Here is an 18256-nt window from a genome sequence, read left to right as displayed (position 1 = left end):
ATCCAAAACGTTACTCTTGGCTCTGCAGCTGCCTTTGAGTCACGGGCCGGCAGTAAGAAGAAAAATTCTGCAATGGCCTTATCGTGGACAACTTAAGCATATTAAGAGACCCCAGTTTTTTTACAAAAGGCCGCTGAGAAGCAGCGGCCTGACCTAATCAGAGCAGGACAGCGAGAGGGAGGGGAGAGGTACAGTGTCAAAGGGAAGGAACCAGCAGCAAATGCAACAATATCAACACACAGCAACACAGCTCTTTTCAAGGAATACGTGGGTGGCTCTTAAAAGAGCCTTTGTGATATGGGGGCCGTGTTTTAAAAAGAACGCAAGGCTTTAGCCGCCGAAGCCGTAGAGAGTGCGACCCTGGCGCTTGAGGGCGTAGACCACGTCCATGGCCGTGACCGTCTTCCTCTTGGCGTGCTCCGTGTAGGTGACGGCGTCGCGGATCACGTTCTCCAGGAAGACCTTGAGCACGCCGCGCGTCTCCTCGTAGATCAGCCCCGAGATGCGCTTGACGCCGCCGCGCCGAGCCAGGCGGCGGATGGCCGGCTTGGTGATGCCCTGGATGTTGTCGCGCAGCACCTTGCGGTGGCGCTTGGCGCCGCCCTTGCCGAGCCCCTTGCCGCCCTTGCCCCGACCAGACATGATGACACCCGCGCTGCTGCTGCTGCTGCTACTGCTGCTACCGTACGCGGCTGCTGTGAGCAGCGCCGCCCGCGCCCGAGCCTTTAAGCGGTGCGGTCCGACCTGGTTGGGAGCAGGGGCGGGCACGGAGGGCGGGGGCCGAGCCTGCGCCTCCGCCCCTTCGGCCGCTGGCGGGCGCCTCCCCGGGCCCCGGCTGCTTTCTCCGCGCCTGTCCCCGCCTCCGTCTCTGCCCCCCCCCCTCCGGCTCCGACCGCCTCGCTCGCATTACCCCGGTCCCTCGTTTCTCCCGAACCGCTTTTCCTTGCTTCGTCCCCTCCGGGCGGCGACGACCCGAGAGCTGTGTATGATGTTTTAGCGGGTCCCCGCGGTGGTGTCGATCTGGGCTCGGTGTGTCCAGTCTCACGTTCCTCGAAGGGTTGCAGTCCACTTTGCCCTTGCGCTTCGGCTCGGCCGGCCTTGCCGACTGCACGAACTTTTAGTGAGTGTTGGCGCTGTGCTCTCCCGGTACCAGTACCGTGTTTCCGAAAAGCGAAAAGCCTCAGCAGCCACTTTCCTGAACTTCGCCCTCTTCTCTCCTGCCTCCTCCTGCGCAACATGTAACTTCTTTCTAACATTGTCACATCACTTTTTCTACCAGATGTCACAACAGAAACATATTTGTTTTCCTATTTTTGTTGCTCCTTCAGATTTACAATGAATGTTTTCTACCTTACTGTTTTACCTACAGCATAACTTTTTTTTTTTTTTTTTTTTTTTTTTGCTTGTCAAATTTGGGTTTAAATAGACTACCTTTTGGCAGCAATAAGATTTTCCAAGCATGGGGGCAGATCTTTTATAATTTGATTTTATTTCCTTTAGTGAGTAGCACTAAATCATCTTAATCTCTTGTTCTTCTGATGCTGTCTACTGTTTACTGGGAATTTATATGACAGTACTTTATAAAGAAACTTAACCAAGTACAGCTTACAGTGAAAATAATTGCCAGAAAAGCATCTGTCCACTTCAGTAGTCTTTTTCCTTTTTTACATATGGGTTTTGGACCTACATATCATCTGGAACCCTTTTAAGCAGCACTTGCTGTGAATATACATACATACATATATATATATATATATATATATATATATATATACTAGAAAATATTGAATAGCTTAATAATGTATAAAGCCACTGGCTAACCATGGCAAGTATTGTGTTAATTGATCTTAAAAATTCCGAAATAATTTCCTATAGTTTTTCTTAATTTATTTCCCCTGTTTAAGTTTTCCTACTTGGGATTTGTTGGGGGAGGGTGTTATGTTTTTCTGAGGGGTTTTGTGCTGTTTGGTTTTTTGCTTGGATAGTTTTTGGGTTTGTTTGTTTTTTTCTTTCAGAAAATCTGCACAAAACTATTATTTTATGTGAAAGATATTTTGATTTGTATGTTACAAACACTAAGTTGACTTCTCTGTATTTCTGCAGTGAGGACCAGCACTGAATACGTGAGATGTGAGCATGTCAGCAGTAAACTGAATCTCAAAATTACCTCCAGCCACAGAAAACATCAGAAATTGCTGTGAAATGGCTGCCCAGGGGTTTATATGCTCCCAAATGTTTATAGATATGTAGAGCCTTAGAAAGCAAGGTTTCACAAACATTATATTTTTGTTTAACTCTTTTTGAATAATATTTTCACTCACTTATGAGCCATCTGGTTATCTTCCCCTCTTTTTTCTACTTCAATGCATGCTGAAGAATCCACCTGATAATCTCCTTTTATGTGCAAGGATTAAAATTTTGACAAAACTGCAAAGCAGCAGGGACACACTTTTCCCTGAATTTTGGTTGTTTACTCAAAATTCCAAGGGCAGAAGACTAGATGAAAGTTCTTGTGGAAGCTTTGCTTTATTCATGTGCAATTTACACCATTAGGTTAAAAATAAAACTTCCTCCTTTGTAAATGCTCAGTAAAGAGATTTTAATGCAGCAGTGTTAAGACAAGAGGATCATCAAAAAAGAAGGAGGAATGTAAGTTTCTTTTTTTTAGAAGAAACAATTGATATTTTAATGTAGTTTAATAAGAACTGAAAGGGAAAAAAAACATATTTTGATGTTACAATGCAAGATGTATTTTGTTAAAACTACAACATAGTAAGTTTTGAAACAGGCAAGCAGGCATTCCATTCAATGCAGAAAGACCTGGAGTGTGGTCTAAAGTAACCACGAGAGTCTGGTCTGTTACACAGTAACAGGAATTCACTTACCTGCTATCAATGGAGTTGGGGAACTCCATGAAGTGATTTTGCCATATGAAGGAAAAGGAAAAGAAACCACATAGGTTAGAAATTTTGCAAACATCCTTGACCTCCCTCACTACACTGTATAAAACCTTTATCTGCTTGTGCCATATCTGGAGTTTCCAAAGGGCAATGCCTATTCATTGGTTGTAGACCAGAAGGCCTCACTCACCTCCTACCACTAAAATTCTGGGAAGAACTATAACATGCTTTTTAGAAAACCACTGTAGGTCACAACATTCTTCAATCAGCTTTGGGAATCTAACCTGGAAAGTGGCTCTTTCTAGTCTATGCTTATTACCAGATCTGTGCTGTTGCCTAAGCATAAAATGTCCCTTCTTACAATTTGCATGGTTTTGCCAACTCCAGCAGCAGATTTAGGTCTCATGCTGCATCAGAAACTCCTTGTGTTCCACTGAAAAGGGGAAAAACAATTACAGTCCATTTGTGTTTTTGCATGCTGACCAAGAGGATTTCTGTCCTCTCAAGAGTATTACTGGACAAAGAATGAAAGACAGCGATATAGTTTCCATCTGTATTTGAATAGTGTGAATTTGAATTTCTGTCATTTAAAAATTGTTCTATTTCCTGAAAATGAGGCATGTTCAATTGCATGAGGGAAAAAAAAAAAAAGAAGAAGAAACAAAAGAAACAAAACTTATATGTCTTTCAAATGTGGAATAAAGACTTTTTTAACATTCTGAAGTGCATATCTCACCATAGGTCTTGGCCTATACCCAGAAATTATCAGATAGATAAAATAAGATTGCTCTACAACCAAGCCAGGAGCCTCACCATTGTGAAAGCCACAACACTTGGTGAAGAATTTGGGTGCTGTTCATTTAGGCATGGGGTAATGGAAATACTAAATCTACATTTGTTATAGGACATTTTCACTTTACTAGTCATCCAGGAAAATAAATGTCAGTGGGCACAGAGGAAAATAATGGTAGCCTTTCACTTATTTTCACAGAAGTAGCAAAGATTCATTGTTTATTTTACATCAAAACACCTGTGCTAGGCATCACCTTTGAAATTTGGCATTAAAGCACATAAAACAGTAATTTCTTACTACCTACCCTTCTCATCTTTGGAACAGGAGCAAGGGTAGATGTCCAGTTTTGGTAAGCAATTTGCATAAAGTTGAATTCATTTACAGCATGTGTGGGATTTTGATGCACAGCATGAATCCACTTCACAGTGGTGGTTTTTTTTTTTTTTTTTTCTTTCCCCCTCTATTAACCTTCTAAGAAATTCTTGGTAGAATCTCTGTGTAAGCCCGTGTTAATTCATAAGCATATTTATTCCCTGGGAGAAAAGCAACAATATTTTACTAAAATATTTTGATGTTTCTATTGACATTTGATGATTTTAAAAATATGGGTAAGGTGAATGGAGTGATGATACCCAAACACAACTTCTATGTGAAGAAATGGTGAAGTATCAAAGCCTTGGGAAGCCTTCCTGGTATACATATGCAAATGCACCAACTTGCTGTGTTGAGCAGATGTTCCCTTTTTTGGCTTTTCTATAGTGGCTGAAAAAATAAATTTTAGTCTACAGTGGCTGAGAAATTAAAGCCCACTTACTTGACTACAATACAAATACTTGGATGATTCTAAGCTATTGCACTTGAATATCCAAAAGCAAAATGTAGGTGAAGAAAAAAAGGCAAATTATCTCTGACTTGCATCAACACTCAGGTCTGCCCTTCCTGTCTTATGCTCACCTTTGTTTTGGTCTCTACTGAATAGGAGTTCATAATGGTTCATTTTCTACGAGCATCCACTGCCCCACACTACCAATCTGTCATTTCTTGGTCTCTCACAGGGGGTAGAGATTATCTCCAAGGCTCACTGATATCTTACATGAAGGAGCGATGAGCTTGAGAGAGTAGCATCAAAACTCTAAACACTTTCCAGTTTCTAAGTAAATCAATATACAGTCATGACAACTAAAATAACGAAAAATACTAATGTTCTGTTTATTTTCTCAGGAATCTCAGAATTCCTTTCTGCCATAAAGAAGTAGGAAGAAATAAAAGGATTACCGAGTCTTCAAGGATTGGTCAAGATTACAACAGTTCTTGTACAAGCCCAGAAAGTGGACAGAAAGTTGCCAATAAATATGAATATCTTGACACAAAAGAATCACTTCTATACAAATATCAAGGGAGTAGACAACTACAGATCTTAGCACTACTGCCTCTGGGAGGTTTTGAACTCTGTTCTTGGCTATGAGGTTACTGTTACTAGTTTAGATAAAAAAAATATTTTCAGCATTCTGATAGTGTTCAGTAGTGTCACAAAAGGCCTTAATCCTCCCCCACTGTAGGAAATAAGTATCAGATTAAATGGGCATTACATTTATTTTCTCATTTCTGTGATTAATCAAGAAACAATGCAACATTCTGCAGGATCACACTGCGGTTTTGTTATGCTTGTTATCATCCAAAACGTGCATTTACCTTTGTTGTATAGGTTTACTAAGGGAGACCTCACTAAGCTGTATTTTTTCAACATTTACCTCCAAGCAGGGAAAAAAAGGTATTTCAAATTATTAGAATAAATCTAGAGTTTCCTCTGATTGTAGCAGTTAAGATTTTTCAATTAAGCATGGGTAATAAGAAAAGAACATGACATTTCTCAAATTACTCAAGTCACTGTGTTTCTTTATTTTCACAGTCTCAAACAGCGGGGACTCTACGTTTCACCGACATTTCATTCATCCTTTCACACCTCCTTTTAGCTCTGAATATAGCTGCTCGAGGGGTTTTAGGAGCTGATGATAGCCCCGGATATGGAGGGTACAGAACACAATACTGTTGCAGGCAGACTGTTAACTGCTCGGTGTTTGAAAGAAAGCAACATTGCATTGAAAGCGAAGAAAAAGAAAAAAGAGAGAATCCATCCATTGTTTGTAATAGCGAGCTGCCACTTCTCGGGGCAGAAATCCTCTCGCTAAGGTGTGGGTTCTTTTCTTCTGAAAGTAAAGAAGTCTCCTGGCTACTCAACATACCTTCAAAAGACGAATTTTCAGGTTTAACTCCCCGTACAATTAAAAATTCAGTGCACTCCAGATTCTGCTTCTCAATCCATTTTAATTAATTATGAGACAGAGAAAAATAATTACTCTTATAACATACTCTTATTACTTTGTACGTATTAACACTAAAAGCAGATAAACTGTAATTGCAGTTATCCTGATTTCTGAATTTAACAAACGAAAGCTACTTCGTTAAGGTTGTATTGAAAATGCAGTGACAGGAACATCATTGTATAGAGGGGGCACGTCGGTGCTTTGTTCCTCTGAAATGCCGAAGCATAAGGAAAGTAACATTGACTTTCACACATGCTGCTAAAGCACAAACATCTCCCCAAAAGGCACTAGCTGAGACACTGTGATCTCTGAAAAGACGCTGAGCGGGGTGATTTGGGAGGGAAGCGGCTCAGCCGAGGGAGCCAGCTCTGCATCAGCGTCTGGGACCATGGGGCAAAACTGTGTTACTTCCTCGGATTAAATATCCATTTACTCTGACACCAACCGCTCAAACCATTCTGTTTTTTACATGTCTTCTAGAGCACCTTTTAATGAACAAGATTTTGTGCCAGTTGTGCCCATTTAGCTCACGGTAAAATTTTAATTTAAAGTATAAACCGAAGGTTTCTCTCTGCCGAGGTCTCTGCAGCTGCCCGCCGCTAAGTTTCAGCGGTCGCATTTCCCTCATTTCTGCTCCTTCTAAAGGGAAACTCCACTAGCATGTAGGACAGACTCCCCCCTTCCCTCCCGGCAAGAAACGGGGTGCATAGGCGGCAAATTTCGTGCAGAAAAAGTCCTTTTTGGACTTTGAAGAAACACAACGGGCGCGGCGGCGGGCGGCGGAGCGGAGCGCTGCGCACCAATCAGCGCGCGCGGCGCTGCTATAAAAGGGGCGGCGGCGGCGGCACTTCCATTGTTCGCCCGGATCGAGCAGGAGCCGCCATGGCCGAGACCGCTCCCGTCGCCGCGCCCGATGTCGCCGCCGCCGCCCCGGCCCCGGCCAAAGCTCCCGCCGCCAAGAAGCCGAAGAAGGCGGCGAGCGGCTCCAAAGCCCGCAAGCCCGCGGGGCCCAGCGTCACCGAGCTGATCACCAAGGCCGTGTCCGCCTCCAAGGAGCGCAAGGGGCTCTCCCTCGCCGCGCTCAAGAAGGCGCTGGCCGCCGGCGGCTACGATGTGGAGAAGAGTAACAGCCGCATCAAGCTGGGTATCAAGAGCCTCGTTAGCAAGGGCGTCCTGGTGCAGACCAAGGGCACCGGCGCCTCCGGCTCCTTCCGTCTCAGCAAGAAACCCGGAGAAGCAAAAGAAAAAGCCCCCAAGAAAAAAACTGCTGCAGCCAAGCCCAAGAAGCCAGCGGCGAAGAAGCCCGCCAGCGCCGCCAAAAAGCCGAAGAAGCCGGTGACAGCGAAAAAGAGCCCCAAAAAAGCCAAGAAGCCGGCGGCCGCCGCAGCCAAGAAAGCAGCGAAGAGCCCCAAGAAGGTGACAAAGGCTGCAAAACCCAAAAAAGCGGCGGCAGCAGCAAAGAGCCCGGCTAAGGCGAAAGCGGTGAAGCCCAAAGCAGCTAAGCCCAAGGCAGCTAAGCCCAAAGCGGCCAAGGCAAAGAAGGCAGCACCCAAGAAAAAATAAATGGTGCAGAAAAAATTCCTATCTGCCTTGCAGATAAACCCAACGGCTCTTTTAAGAGCCACCCAAGTTTTCACAAAAAGAGCTGAAACTCTTTAAGTTTTTAATATTTTTTTCGTGTTATCCATGCGCAATTAAAACCTTTTTTTTTTTTTTTCCTCTGCTTTTAGGTGGACCCGGCAACTTCCCTGCGGTCTTGCTCTTCGCCGATGCAGAGCAGCAGCAGCGCAGAGCTCACGGCGGCGCATCTCATTTAAGTAAATAATCCCCGAGCGTTCGTTGCGGGAAATCGGTGCTGCCTGGAGCTCCTCGGGGTAGTGAGAGGCACCGCTCAAGGCGCCTCGGCTCTTCGGAGGGAGGGTTGGGGGATGGGGATGCTGCGGCTCCCCGTAGTTCAACTCCTGTCAGCCGGGAGGCGGAGAGCTGCGCAGGAAAGAGCCTCGCACCGCCCCCAGAGCCCGGCAGATTTCGAAAAGCCCGCGCTCCGCAAACATTGGCCGTCGCTCTCGGGTTTTCTAATGCCCAGCAATTTTCGGGTTAAAGAGGGGCTCCACCTTTCTCTACATTTACCTGACGGAAGAGGCTTACGAACTCCCTGGTAGGTTTGTACCGCCTCTCCCACCTCCCTCATCCCTTCGGCCTTTTCACTTCCCGTCCAGTTTTGTACCCGCTCTGGAAACCGTAGGGCCAGCGGGGTCCGAGAAGTTCGAGGTTTCGAGCTGCCTTGCTGCTGCCCGCAGTCCTCCGCTTCGGTGCTCAAACTCTCGCTCACTGGAGCTGCCGCGCTCAGTTCTTTCCCGGGTGTTGATTTTTGAGCAATTCGAACCATAAAAACTTGGTATTTTCTGCACATGTAACAGCTCTGGTCACTGGCAACTCTCCCGTCTCTGTTTAAAGGATGCAGTGCACACTTTTCACTGTGATTGCTCTGTGAGGAAGTGGTTTACGGTGAGTATGAGGTAATCATAGCTTTGTTAATGAGCACAAAGCCCGAGCAAAACTGATCTTTCACTTTAAGAGATTATTTAAATATTGTAAGAAATTACCACACAACAAGAAAGGGTGTATGTGTGCAGGAACGCTGAATGCACTGTATATAAGCTCCAGTAGTTATGCTGCCCATTACAGGAACAAAATTAGCATCAAACCAAAAAATTCCTGTTAAACTTGTCAAGCTGAGTTGGGCAGCAGAGCAGATAGCTACTGGGAAAAGGGAGTGCAGTGGCAAAGGGCAAGAGTGGTCTGGGAAAACTCATACTGCGGGGATAAGTGTAATGTCATCTTTATGCCAGTTGCATCACTGGCATATCAGTCAGTAACCCAAATTCACCATTTCTCATCCACTTTTCCCCTCAGCTTGTGCACTGCTGGCCCTGCAGATGCCATCTGATCTCAGCTGTGGGAGAGCTGTGCACAGCTCCAGACTGATTCTGCCTCAGAAACACCTTATGTGGAATTACCAAGTCACTGACATGGTGTCTGTCTGTCTGTCCCTCAGGACCCCACATCACCTTCAGTAGGTTTCTCTAGCTAATAAGCAGATTCCTATTCTGGACATAAGAAAAGCTGATATCCTAAGAAAAACTCAGGGGTTACTGCTTTGCTGTCATGGCACAAGTTCCTTGATAACCTACTGGACTGAGGTTCAGTTGTGTGATTTATGATTGCAGTGAAGAGGGAACACATCTCACTCTTCTATGACATATTTTTTGGACATATGGTCATTATTTTTTTTTCATTAAGCATGTTAAGATGCCTCATGATACTGGCAAAAGAAAGAAAATATATGAGCTCTGCTCAGTATTTTCTAAGGTGTGTTTAGTGTCTGGTCATACTTTGACAAAAACCAAAAGGATATACTATATGATTAAATGCTAATCTGCCCCAAAGTTAGAAGGAAGGTAAACACATAAACCGCAAGTGTTCAGTACTGCAATTTATTACAAGGAAGACCTGGTTTCATTTGTTTTCTCTTCCACAGGGTCAGCTGTTTATTTCACAGATTTACTTAGTAAATGTCAATATCAAAAGTCTGTGATGTTCCAATAATGCCAAATGAACCACTGATTTAGATCAAGGCCTACATATAGCAGAACAGATGTAAGAACCTGTCAAAATCACTTTCTACCGATGAACGCTTTTTTATGATGGGAGTTACAGAATTTTTCATCAGCATTAGTCACCACAAAGGCCAATTGCCTGTCAGATTACCACAAAACCAGGTACTTTTCAAATATATGTTTCTCCATGTGTTCATTCTCTCTTAGTGGGTTATGTTATTCCTGTACTTCTTGTGTATGTCTTTTATGGCAGTTATTGTCAGATGAAAGAGTTTATTCTGCCTGGCCTCATCATGTCTTTGAAAAACAATAAAAAAGTCTCCCTTAATGATTCAAGTCTTAAAAAGCATCAGAGGTGGAGTTTTATTGCAAGTGAAACTATTCCACTAATTAATTAAGAAATCTTCTGTTTGGTAGAGAAAATTAGAAGCTAGACTTCCATAAAAAGCAAACGGTGTTAGTTCAGGCAAGATGTTTAAAATTTATTCTGGAAACAGTGTTGATAAGACAGGGATGTTTTAGTTATTGCTGAGCAGTGCTTACACAGATCCAAGGCCTTTTCTGCTTCTCACACCACCTCACCCATGAGGACTCTCAGAGTGCACAGGGAGCTGGGAGGGGACACAGCCAGGACAGATGATCCCAATACCAATATCCCAGAAGGGATATTCCACATAATACAGTTTCATGCACAGCAGATAAAGTTGTGGGAAAGAAGAAGGGAGTATTCCGGTGATGGCTTTTATCTTCCCAAGTCACCATTAGGTGTGACAGAGCCCTGCTATCCTGGAGGTGGCTGAACACCTGCCCGCCATGGGAAGTGATGAATTAATTCCTTGTTTTCCTTTGTTTGCATGCATGGCTTTTGCTTCACCAATTAAACTGTCTTTATCTCAAGCCACAAAGTTTTTTCACTTTTCTGATTTTCTCCCCCATCTCTGAGAATGAGTGAGGGAGCAGCTGCACAGTGCTTAGTTGCTGGCTGGGGTTAAACCATGACAGCTGAATTAAGCAGAAAAAAAGTTCTTCCTATTATCCTGGGCTAAATAAATTGTAAAATGGAAGTTATGTACATTTCAAGACTAAGTTTACAGGTTCTCAAAAGGGAGAAACTCTTTTCAGTTCTGAAACTCCTACAATATATGGGCAGGAAGTTGGGGACAGCCAGATGTGGAGTCTGGAAGAGTGCAACATAAATAGCCTTAACACCAGACCTGTTCTCTGCTGCTTGCATGTCAGTACAGATTTGAACCAGCTTGAATTTGGGTACAGAGCCACTTTTCAACTAGACACCTTTGACGCAGTAAGATTGCACAACAGAGTTTTCCTTCCACAAGTTTCTTTTTTACTGTCTAGATCACAATGCATGCAGTGTTCTGCTGGACACAGGGTTATCAAATACTTTTTTTCTGTGAGAATTTGAGATTTCTCCTCTACATAACATATTGTCAAAGCATAATGAAGTAATCCATGTGACTCCTCCTGGAATCTCCATTCACTCTCCATACTCAGTTTTGGACAATTATTTATAGATTCGGAGTTAAGTTGCATTCTGACTTTCATTTTGCACATATTGTTTGGTTGATCTGTTTGCACTTCCATTGCCATATGAGTTTTGCTTATCAGTACTGCATTAACTGCTGAGACATCAGTGAAACCTCAGTGACTGCAGGATTCTTTTTTCAATTATTTCAGGATTGAGCTGCCAGCAGTTATGGAAGAATTGAAATGTAAAAAAATAATAATGTTTTGTAAATAATGTAAAAATGGCTTACATCAAGCATTGAAACTTGATCTAGTAAAAGAAGTCCTTGCCTACAGCACAGAGGTGTGAAATAACAAGCAAGGGCCAAGGCAAGGGCTGTAGCTCACTGCCTGTGGCCTGCACTGTACCTCCTGTTATCTGGGCACATTGGAAGATGCCTTGTTGATGTCAAGAGAGAATGATGGGGCTGAAGGTGAAGATAGGATGGTCACGCTTTGGCTCTGAGGAACAGCACAAATGGAACAAAGTCATGATCTGAACATTGAAGGACACAGCAAGACAAGTAACTTTTGCCCAGTAAAGTCAGTTATATGTTAAATTGCATGCTACTGCTTACATTAATAACTTTTATGTAGTATGTGCGACCACATATGTGACTATTTTACTCAGTTCTCCACCTAGATCATGTCATACAAAAGAGGGAGAGCGGGATAAGATTATGTTTTGTATAAGGAGGGTAGAAATTTAACCTCTTTGGGAGGAAGACAAACAGACCTTGGAGATAGTCAACAGGCTACTCTCCTCTCCCTCCTCCCAGTTGGGCAGAGCTTCTTGGTAAACTTAATCACATAATAATAGCAATAATAATAATAATAATAATAATAATAATAATAATAATAATAATAATAATAATAATAATAATATCTGGGTTAACACAACATTATTGTTCTTGCTGGAGCTCTGTCATAGTGCATTTAGCACTGGAAATTCTGAATTTGTAGTTTAGTTTCTTCAATAAACTACTCTGTTCTCCAGTCAGTGATTACAGTAGTTCTTCAATGCAACCAGATCTATAGAGCTGAATTGTTAAACTGCACTATTTGTGAATCTGTGCTCATACTTCCTATTTTACACCACTAGACTTACAGTGCTGAATTTGCAGGAATCAGAAATTAAGGCCAGCTGCACCGAGCACCTCTGATCTCTGAGGACCAGCTGGAATGCAAGGGTGTTCATTTTCTGCCAAGTTTCTATACACTTAGTGCAACACAGAGGTTAGTTTGTATGATCTTTGAATTTCTCTTCCAATGGAAATGATTCAATGGATCTTAAGTTACTGTTTAATTTTATCAATGATACCTCACAGAACAGATGATATTTGATGTATAACTTAGAATCAGATGTGAGCAAAAAGAGCAGGAACTTAGCTCAAAACTTGGTCCCCTTTATTCGTTGTGTATTTCTGGAATGAGTTAAAAGACTAACGCTATGAACAAGCATGTATCTATTATTTAAAAAAAAGTCCTTTTCCAAATGATTTCTGGTATTTTGCAAAGCAAACAGACAGCAAGAGACAGGGGGAAATATTATATGTAGTCACAGATCCTTGGCAAGAAGCAGCTCATTATTGAGCAGGATTTACATTATGAGGCTGTACCTTAATTTTATTCCATTGGAAAAAAAAAAAAAAAAAAGCTCAGCTTTACAGAACTGGACAACTTATCACAAGCTTCTTAGGTATGTGATTTGCCCAGGATTTTGTGATAGCCTCATGGCATCTGCAGGTGGAAACAGTTCCTAAGGAGGATCTGTGATAGAGTCAGAGTGCCTGAAGTCTGCTTGAACAGACTGGAGGTCTGGATTTTCATAGCAGAGTAAATAGTAAATTCTGGGAGTTCTGCAGCAATTAGTGCTAAACTGCCCTGTTGGTAACACCCTGGGGACTCATCTGTGTACTCAGAGATGGAAAACCTGCTGCAAACATGACACCAAGTGCATTGTTACCAGTGCAGGACATACCTACCTTACTCCCAAGATCTCCTTGAAGTGACAGAAGAGCTGACTGCAGAGTGCCCAGTTTCTCCTGATAGCCTGATCTCCCACAGCAGTCCAGTCACAGTCCCTGAAATTCCCTCCCTGAAAGGAGCAAACTGGCCTTAGGAAAGATAACGCCATGACCCGAGCCGTGGCATCCCCACTGCATTCCACTACATAAACCTGCCCAGCCAGTAAGAAAAAACAAACACTGTCAAGCAGTCAAAAAACGTCCATGAGAGGGCAGCAAACACCCAATACAGGAAACTTTTTTTTTATCCTTCCAGATGATTTTCAGGTCGAAAATGATCTACTGAATATTTTTTGCTAAATAGAGTTGGATTTCAACAAGAAAATCTCAGAACATTTTCCTCCGCTAAACAGACTGAACCTAGAATTAATAAATACCCGAGAAATGCAAAATTACTCTTCTTTTTAAGTATTTGATTTTTCAATTGCTCTAAAAATAGACATGCTCTTGTTTATGGTATCACCGCACTGGAAAATACTGTAAAAATATTCGTCCAAAAGAATACTTTTACCTTAAAAAATTTAACTGAAACATGTAAAATCTTGGTTAGCATACCTGTACTGGAAAATTCACCTTGAGATAACATTCAGAGATGGCGGGAAATGAAGATGTGAGAAAAAAACGATTATGGGTAGAATTTCTCAGAAACATGATTGGACAGAATTTACTGCAAGATTATCCATTTAAAAAAAAAGTGAAGTAACTGTATAAACAGAGAAGCAGCTCAGGAGAATCCATGCAAGCAAGTGAAACCGAAATACATAAGACATGAATCTTTGAAAATAAGAAATCGGAGCATAATTTAAGTGAATCAATAAGTGGGGTAACTTTATATGAATGAGCTTTTTCTTCTAAGCTATCAGGAAATGTCAAAGCTTTAAAAATACATGAATCATTTTAATAAACCAGACACTCTCTGCTTCCTATCTGAAACACAAGAACGCACCGAAAAGTGAGAGAAACACCCAACCCATTGTGCCTCGGAGAAGGAAAATTCACACAAATCCCGAAATTTTCTGCTCGCGGGTCGCGCCATAGAGAAACCGGGGAGGTGGCGGGAGCCAAGCGAAAGCCCCGCCCCCTTCATCTGCAGTCCTCAACCAGGTCGGACCAAACTCCATAAAAGCCGCGGCGCGGCCGCCGCTGCTTCACACCGCTGGTGTCGGGAGCAGCCGGAGGTGTCTCGTGATGTCTGGCCGGGGCAAGGGCGGCAAGGGGCTCGGCAAGGGCGGCGCCAAGCGCCACCGCAAGGTGCTGCGCGACAACATCCAGGGCATCACCAAGCCGGCCATCCGCCGCCTGGCTCGGCGCGGCGGCGTCAAGCGCATCTCGGGGCTGATCTACGAGGAGACGCGCGGCGTGCTCAAGGTCTTCCTGGAGAACGTGATCCGCGACGCCGTCACCTACACGGAGCACGCCAAGAGGAAGACGGTCACGGCCATGGACGTGGTCTACGCCCTCAAGCGCCAGGGTCGCACTCTCTACGGCTTCGGCGGCTAAAGTTTTGCGCTCCTTTCGGACCACCGTAACAAAAACCCCAAAGGCTCTTTTAAGAGCCACCCACGTATTTCTTTAAAAGAGCTGTGTTACAATGTTGCAGAGATTTGAAGTCCTAAATATTTCCAAAATTGTTAATGTAATCCTACTAATCCTTTGTGAGTAGTCTCAAATGTGTAAGTTCGCTGTTAACAAGGAAGTCGTCTTTGCCATATGATGTTCTTCAGTGTTCCGAATTCTCATAAAAATCGCCTCAACTGTAATAAAAATATTTTTTTAATGTTCACCAATTCAAGCAATTATGTAAAATGTTACTCCATGCCTTGATTTTTTTAAATTTTGTGTTTAACTGAGTATAAAGAAATTTGATACTTTTGACTAGGGGAAAATTGGAAATTTGCTTTGGGATTAATGTTTTCTTTCTGATATTCCTATTTACCCCCCTTTATTTCCTTGTCTATGATTTATTTACTTTTCAAATAAAAGAGTAAATCTAATAATGCTTTCTAGTGATCATTTGGGGGGTGATTTAGAGGGGGTGGGAAGGGAAGGGAAGGGAAGGGAAGGGAAGGGAAGGGAAGGGAAGGGAAGGGAAGGGAGGAGACTGGACAAAAAAGCAAATTATGAACCTAGAAGTACATTTTGTTGAAAAATGTATCAAAGGAAGCCTTGTTTTGATGTTTTTCTTTTTCAGAAGAGAACTCCAGTCCTGGGCTCACTTGAAGAATATTTTTGTTGTACTTCATGACTGAAAGGAAAAACCCGATTTTAACTTTATATAAAACCTTTGAAAATCATTTAACACTCTCAAACAATGATATCAATAAATTTTTGTGGTCATGTCCGGTGTTCTCAAACCTTCATGAGTAGGGGAAAATTAAATAGGAGACCAATACCATATTCCTTTTCAATTAATTTCACCAAAAAAAGTCGATGGCTTAACTTATGCAGAATTTCCTACTGAAATTAAAACATTAAAAACGTGAAAATAGTAGCTTTAAAATTATCTCAATCACTACAGCTTGTTAAATATCATAGCTACAAACTTGCGTTATTGGATTTTTTTGAGTGCCTCTCTTTCAAGGTACCAGCCCATCTGTCCGTTGTGTCTTTGGGTATAACGTGCCTATTCACGTAAGGAGCTCTGTATGGCACTGAAAGAACATTTTCCTTCTTTTGTAACCAGCCCATCATTAAAAATGGTAAACCAAAACAGAGACACAAAGAAAAAAATAAAGTGCAAGTAGCTGCTGAATTTTAGCCTCTACGTTGTTTACAATCTGTCAGGAGACTGGCAGAGATGCAGAGCCGGAGAAGCAGAAGGGATACGAGCACTGTGTCTCAAATCCCGGTTCGCCCCAGGCCCTGGACCCGCACCGAGCGCGTTGGGGTCGGAGCGGGGTCGCAGCCGCGGGGCCGAGAGGCTCCGGGCAGAGCTCCGGCCTCCCCGGGCCCGGCTGGGATCCCACGGCAGCCAATGAGATCGCGTCTCTGCCAGCCAATCAGAGAGCGGGCTGCTCTATAAATAGCGGCAGTGGAAGCAGCGCTGTATTCATTTCTTTTTCTCTCTCGTGTCGTGTGTCTGTGCAGCGATGGCGCGCACGAAGCAGACGGCGCGGAAGTCGACGGGCGGCAAGGCGCCCCGCAAGCAGCTGGCCACCAAGGCTGCCCGCAAGAGCGCGCCGGCCACGGGCGGCGTCAAGAAGCCGCACCGCTACCGGCCCGGCACGGTGGCGCTGCGCGAGATCCGGCGCTACCAGAAGTCCACGGAGCTGCTGATCCGCAAGCTGCCCTTCCAGCGCCTGGTGCGCGAGATCGCGCAGGACTTCAAGACCGACCTGCGCTTCCAGAGCTCGGCCGTCATGGCGCTGCAGGAGGCCAGCGAGGCCTACCTGGTGGGGCTCTTCGAGGACACCAACCTGTGTGCCATCCACGCCAAGCGCGTCACCATCATGCCCAAGGACATCCAGCTGGCCCGCCGCATCCGCGGCGAGCGCGCCTGAGTCTCCTGCTGTAGTTCACGCAGACCCAAAGGCTCTTTTAAGAGCCACTACATGCACAATAAAAGGAGCTGTAGCGCTACTTAAAAGTTTCCCTTGAAATTAAGCCGGGATGTTTTGCAGAACAGCAAAATAACAAGTGCTTTAAAAAAACTTCTTGGGGAAAGTGTGAGAAATGCAAGTTAAGAGGGTGGTTAGTGAGCCTCAGGCAGGATGGAGGGATTTACATCTCTGGATGTGACACAGCTTTGAAGAGAAAAAGCGAGGTAGAAGGGGCCTGACACGGACATTCCTGTGTCTGGAATCGGCCGTGCTCAGGAAATCTACCTTAAGCCCTGGCTGGCTGGTTCAAGGCAAGAGCAGAAACTTCCTGTGTAACTGTCCTGTCAAATCTCACTAACAGATTGCCTTAAAGGGGCTGCTGCCCTGCTCCCACAATTCTTAACGCCAGAAACAAGAATATCCATTGCAATAAGTCAGGTTTGATTATTTCAGATTTGATATATATCATTATACCTAGTGTTAAAACAATGGACCACCTTGCTGATGGCACAGGGTGCATGAGGCTTGCAGTAAAGAAAAGTAACTGAAAAGGCCAAGAAACTGACTGAAAATACTGTAGACAAGAATAATTTACCAAACTTTTCCAGATTTGTTACCATAATAACACAAAATTGGGGGATAAGGTTGTGGGTTTTAGTTTGTTTTGTTTAATTTTTTTTTGGAGGGGGTATTTTCAATAAGTTTTATAGAGTGAAAATTTATATATTCTTGCCCTAATGAGAGTAAATGTATTTGTCTTTTAACTTGTATTTCTCCGGTAGTGATCACCATATATGATGTCTGCTGAGTTGTCATTTCTGCAGCCAGTTCTTCAGCATTCTTCATGAGTTTCTGGAAGGACACTTATATACACCTGCAGTTTTCAGCCTTTAAAGAACCCACCTTTGTTCAAATTCTTTTGATGAGGCAAGGTCAGTCTAACAAGAGTCTGAGAATCCAAAGAAGGAGTTTAAAACTAAACATTGGATTCATCAGTAGCTGATGTTTCTCCAGTTATTTTTGGAATCATCTCCCTTTCTTCTCTCCATCTGCAAAAATTCACATCTGGTACTTGGGATGCCAGAGTCTTGAGGACTGCAGAGCACTTGAAGGCTGCTGTTAGAAGCCGGAGTGGCCACCTGCAGTCTTTAGAGGCTTCTGGGCGCTATTTGCCTGCTTAGAGATGCTGCGCTGCAGACCCCGTCTGCCAGAGACAGCACTTGGGTGGTTGGGAAATGAAAGCAGAAAGACTTGCAGACTCTACCAATCAGATAGGATAAAGATTTGTTTGGGGGGTTCTGCCTTTTATCCATTTTTTATTTCCCCCCTTCATTTTTCTTCCTCCCATGTAAAGCCCCCTGATTAAATTTATTGGTTGTCATTGCCTGATTTTGGAACAAGGTTGGAATGGAAGGGGAGTTATATAGTGTAGCATAATGAAGATTTATCCTTATCTTGATTAAGCAGCATGATGTTATAAGAAAATTTTAACTAATAGCCTGGGGAGAGAAGGAGATATTTCAGTAGGC

General features: G+C 43.5%; 5 protein-coding genes across 7 annotated transcripts in view; 3 read left to right on the top strand and 2 right to left on the bottom strand.

Moving 5' to 3' along the window:
* The window catches only part of SMCO3 (single-pass membrane protein with coiled-coil domains 3), a 118448-nt gene that overhangs the window by 15347 nt on the left and 84845 nt on the right, over positions 1–18256 (bottom strand). The gene's annotated exons all lie outside the window — the stretch shown is intronic.
* LOC128788978 (histone H4) lies at positions 105–673 on the bottom strand. Its single transcript, XM_053944350.1, has one exon. The coding sequence runs from the start codon at positions 640–642 to the stop codon at positions 331–333; it is 312 nt and encodes a 103-aa protein (XP_053800325.1). The 5' UTR covers positions 643–673; the 3' UTR covers positions 105–330.
* LOC128788946 (histone H1.03) lies at positions 6900–12018 on the top strand. Of its 3 annotated transcripts, none has more exons than XM_053944314.1 (2): positions 6900–8525; positions 8934–12018. In XM_053944314.1, the coding sequence occupies exon 1, from the start codon at positions 6900–6902 to the stop codon at positions 7578–7580; it is 681 nt and encodes a 226-aa protein (XP_053800289.1). In that variant the 3' UTR covers positions 7581–8525; positions 8934–12018. The 3 variants fall into 3 exon arrangements, with proteins under 3 accessions (XP_053800289.1, XP_053800286.1, XP_053800288.1); XM_053944311.1 differs by having other exon boundaries at positions 6900–7834; positions 8475–12017; XM_053944313.1 differs by having other exon boundaries at positions 6900–9799; positions 11333–12013.
* Positions 14356–15185, top strand: LOC128788975 (histone H4). The gene has a single exon (XM_053944347.1). The coding sequence runs from the start codon at positions 14377–14379 to the stop codon at positions 14686–14688; it is 312 nt and encodes a 103-aa protein (XP_053800322.1). The 5' UTR covers positions 14356–14376; the 3' UTR covers positions 14689–15185.
* On the top strand, positions 16272–16738 carry LOC128788956 (histone H3). Its single transcript, XM_053944325.1, has one exon. The coding sequence runs from the start codon at positions 16278–16280 to the stop codon at positions 16686–16688; it is 411 nt and encodes a 136-aa protein (XP_053800300.1). The 5' UTR covers positions 16272–16277; the 3' UTR covers positions 16689–16738.

The sequence above is a fragment of the Vidua chalybeata genome, chromosome 5, assembly GCF_026979565.1.
Source record: "Vidua chalybeata isolate OUT-0048 chromosome 5, bVidCha1 merged haplotype, whole genome shotgun sequence".
Taxonomy (NCBI): domain Eukaryota; kingdom Metazoa; phylum Chordata; class Aves; order Passeriformes; family Viduidae; genus Vidua; species Vidua chalybeata.
The sequence above is the reverse complement of the archived record's forward strand: the minus strand, read 5'-3'. Positions and strand labels throughout refer to the sequence as shown.

What these genes read in the sequence shown, in the direction of transcription:
- LOC128788978 (XM_053944350.1), bottom strand. Translation starts at nt 642, where the DNA reads ATGTCTGGTCGGGGCAAGGGCGGCAAGGGGCTCGGCAAGGGCGGCGCC.
- LOC128788956 (XM_053944325.1), top strand. Translation starts at nt 16,278, where the DNA reads ATGGCGCGCACGAAGCAGACGGCGCGGAAGTCGACGGGCGGCAAGGCG.
- LOC128788975 (XM_053944347.1), top strand. Translation starts at nt 14,377, where the DNA reads ATGTCTGGCCGGGGCAAGGGCGGCAAGGGGCTCGGCAAGGGCGGCGCC.
- LOC128788946 (XM_053944314.1), top strand. Translation starts at nt 6,900, where the DNA reads ATGGCCGAGACCGCTCCCGTCGCCGCGCCCGATGTCGCCGCCGCCGCC.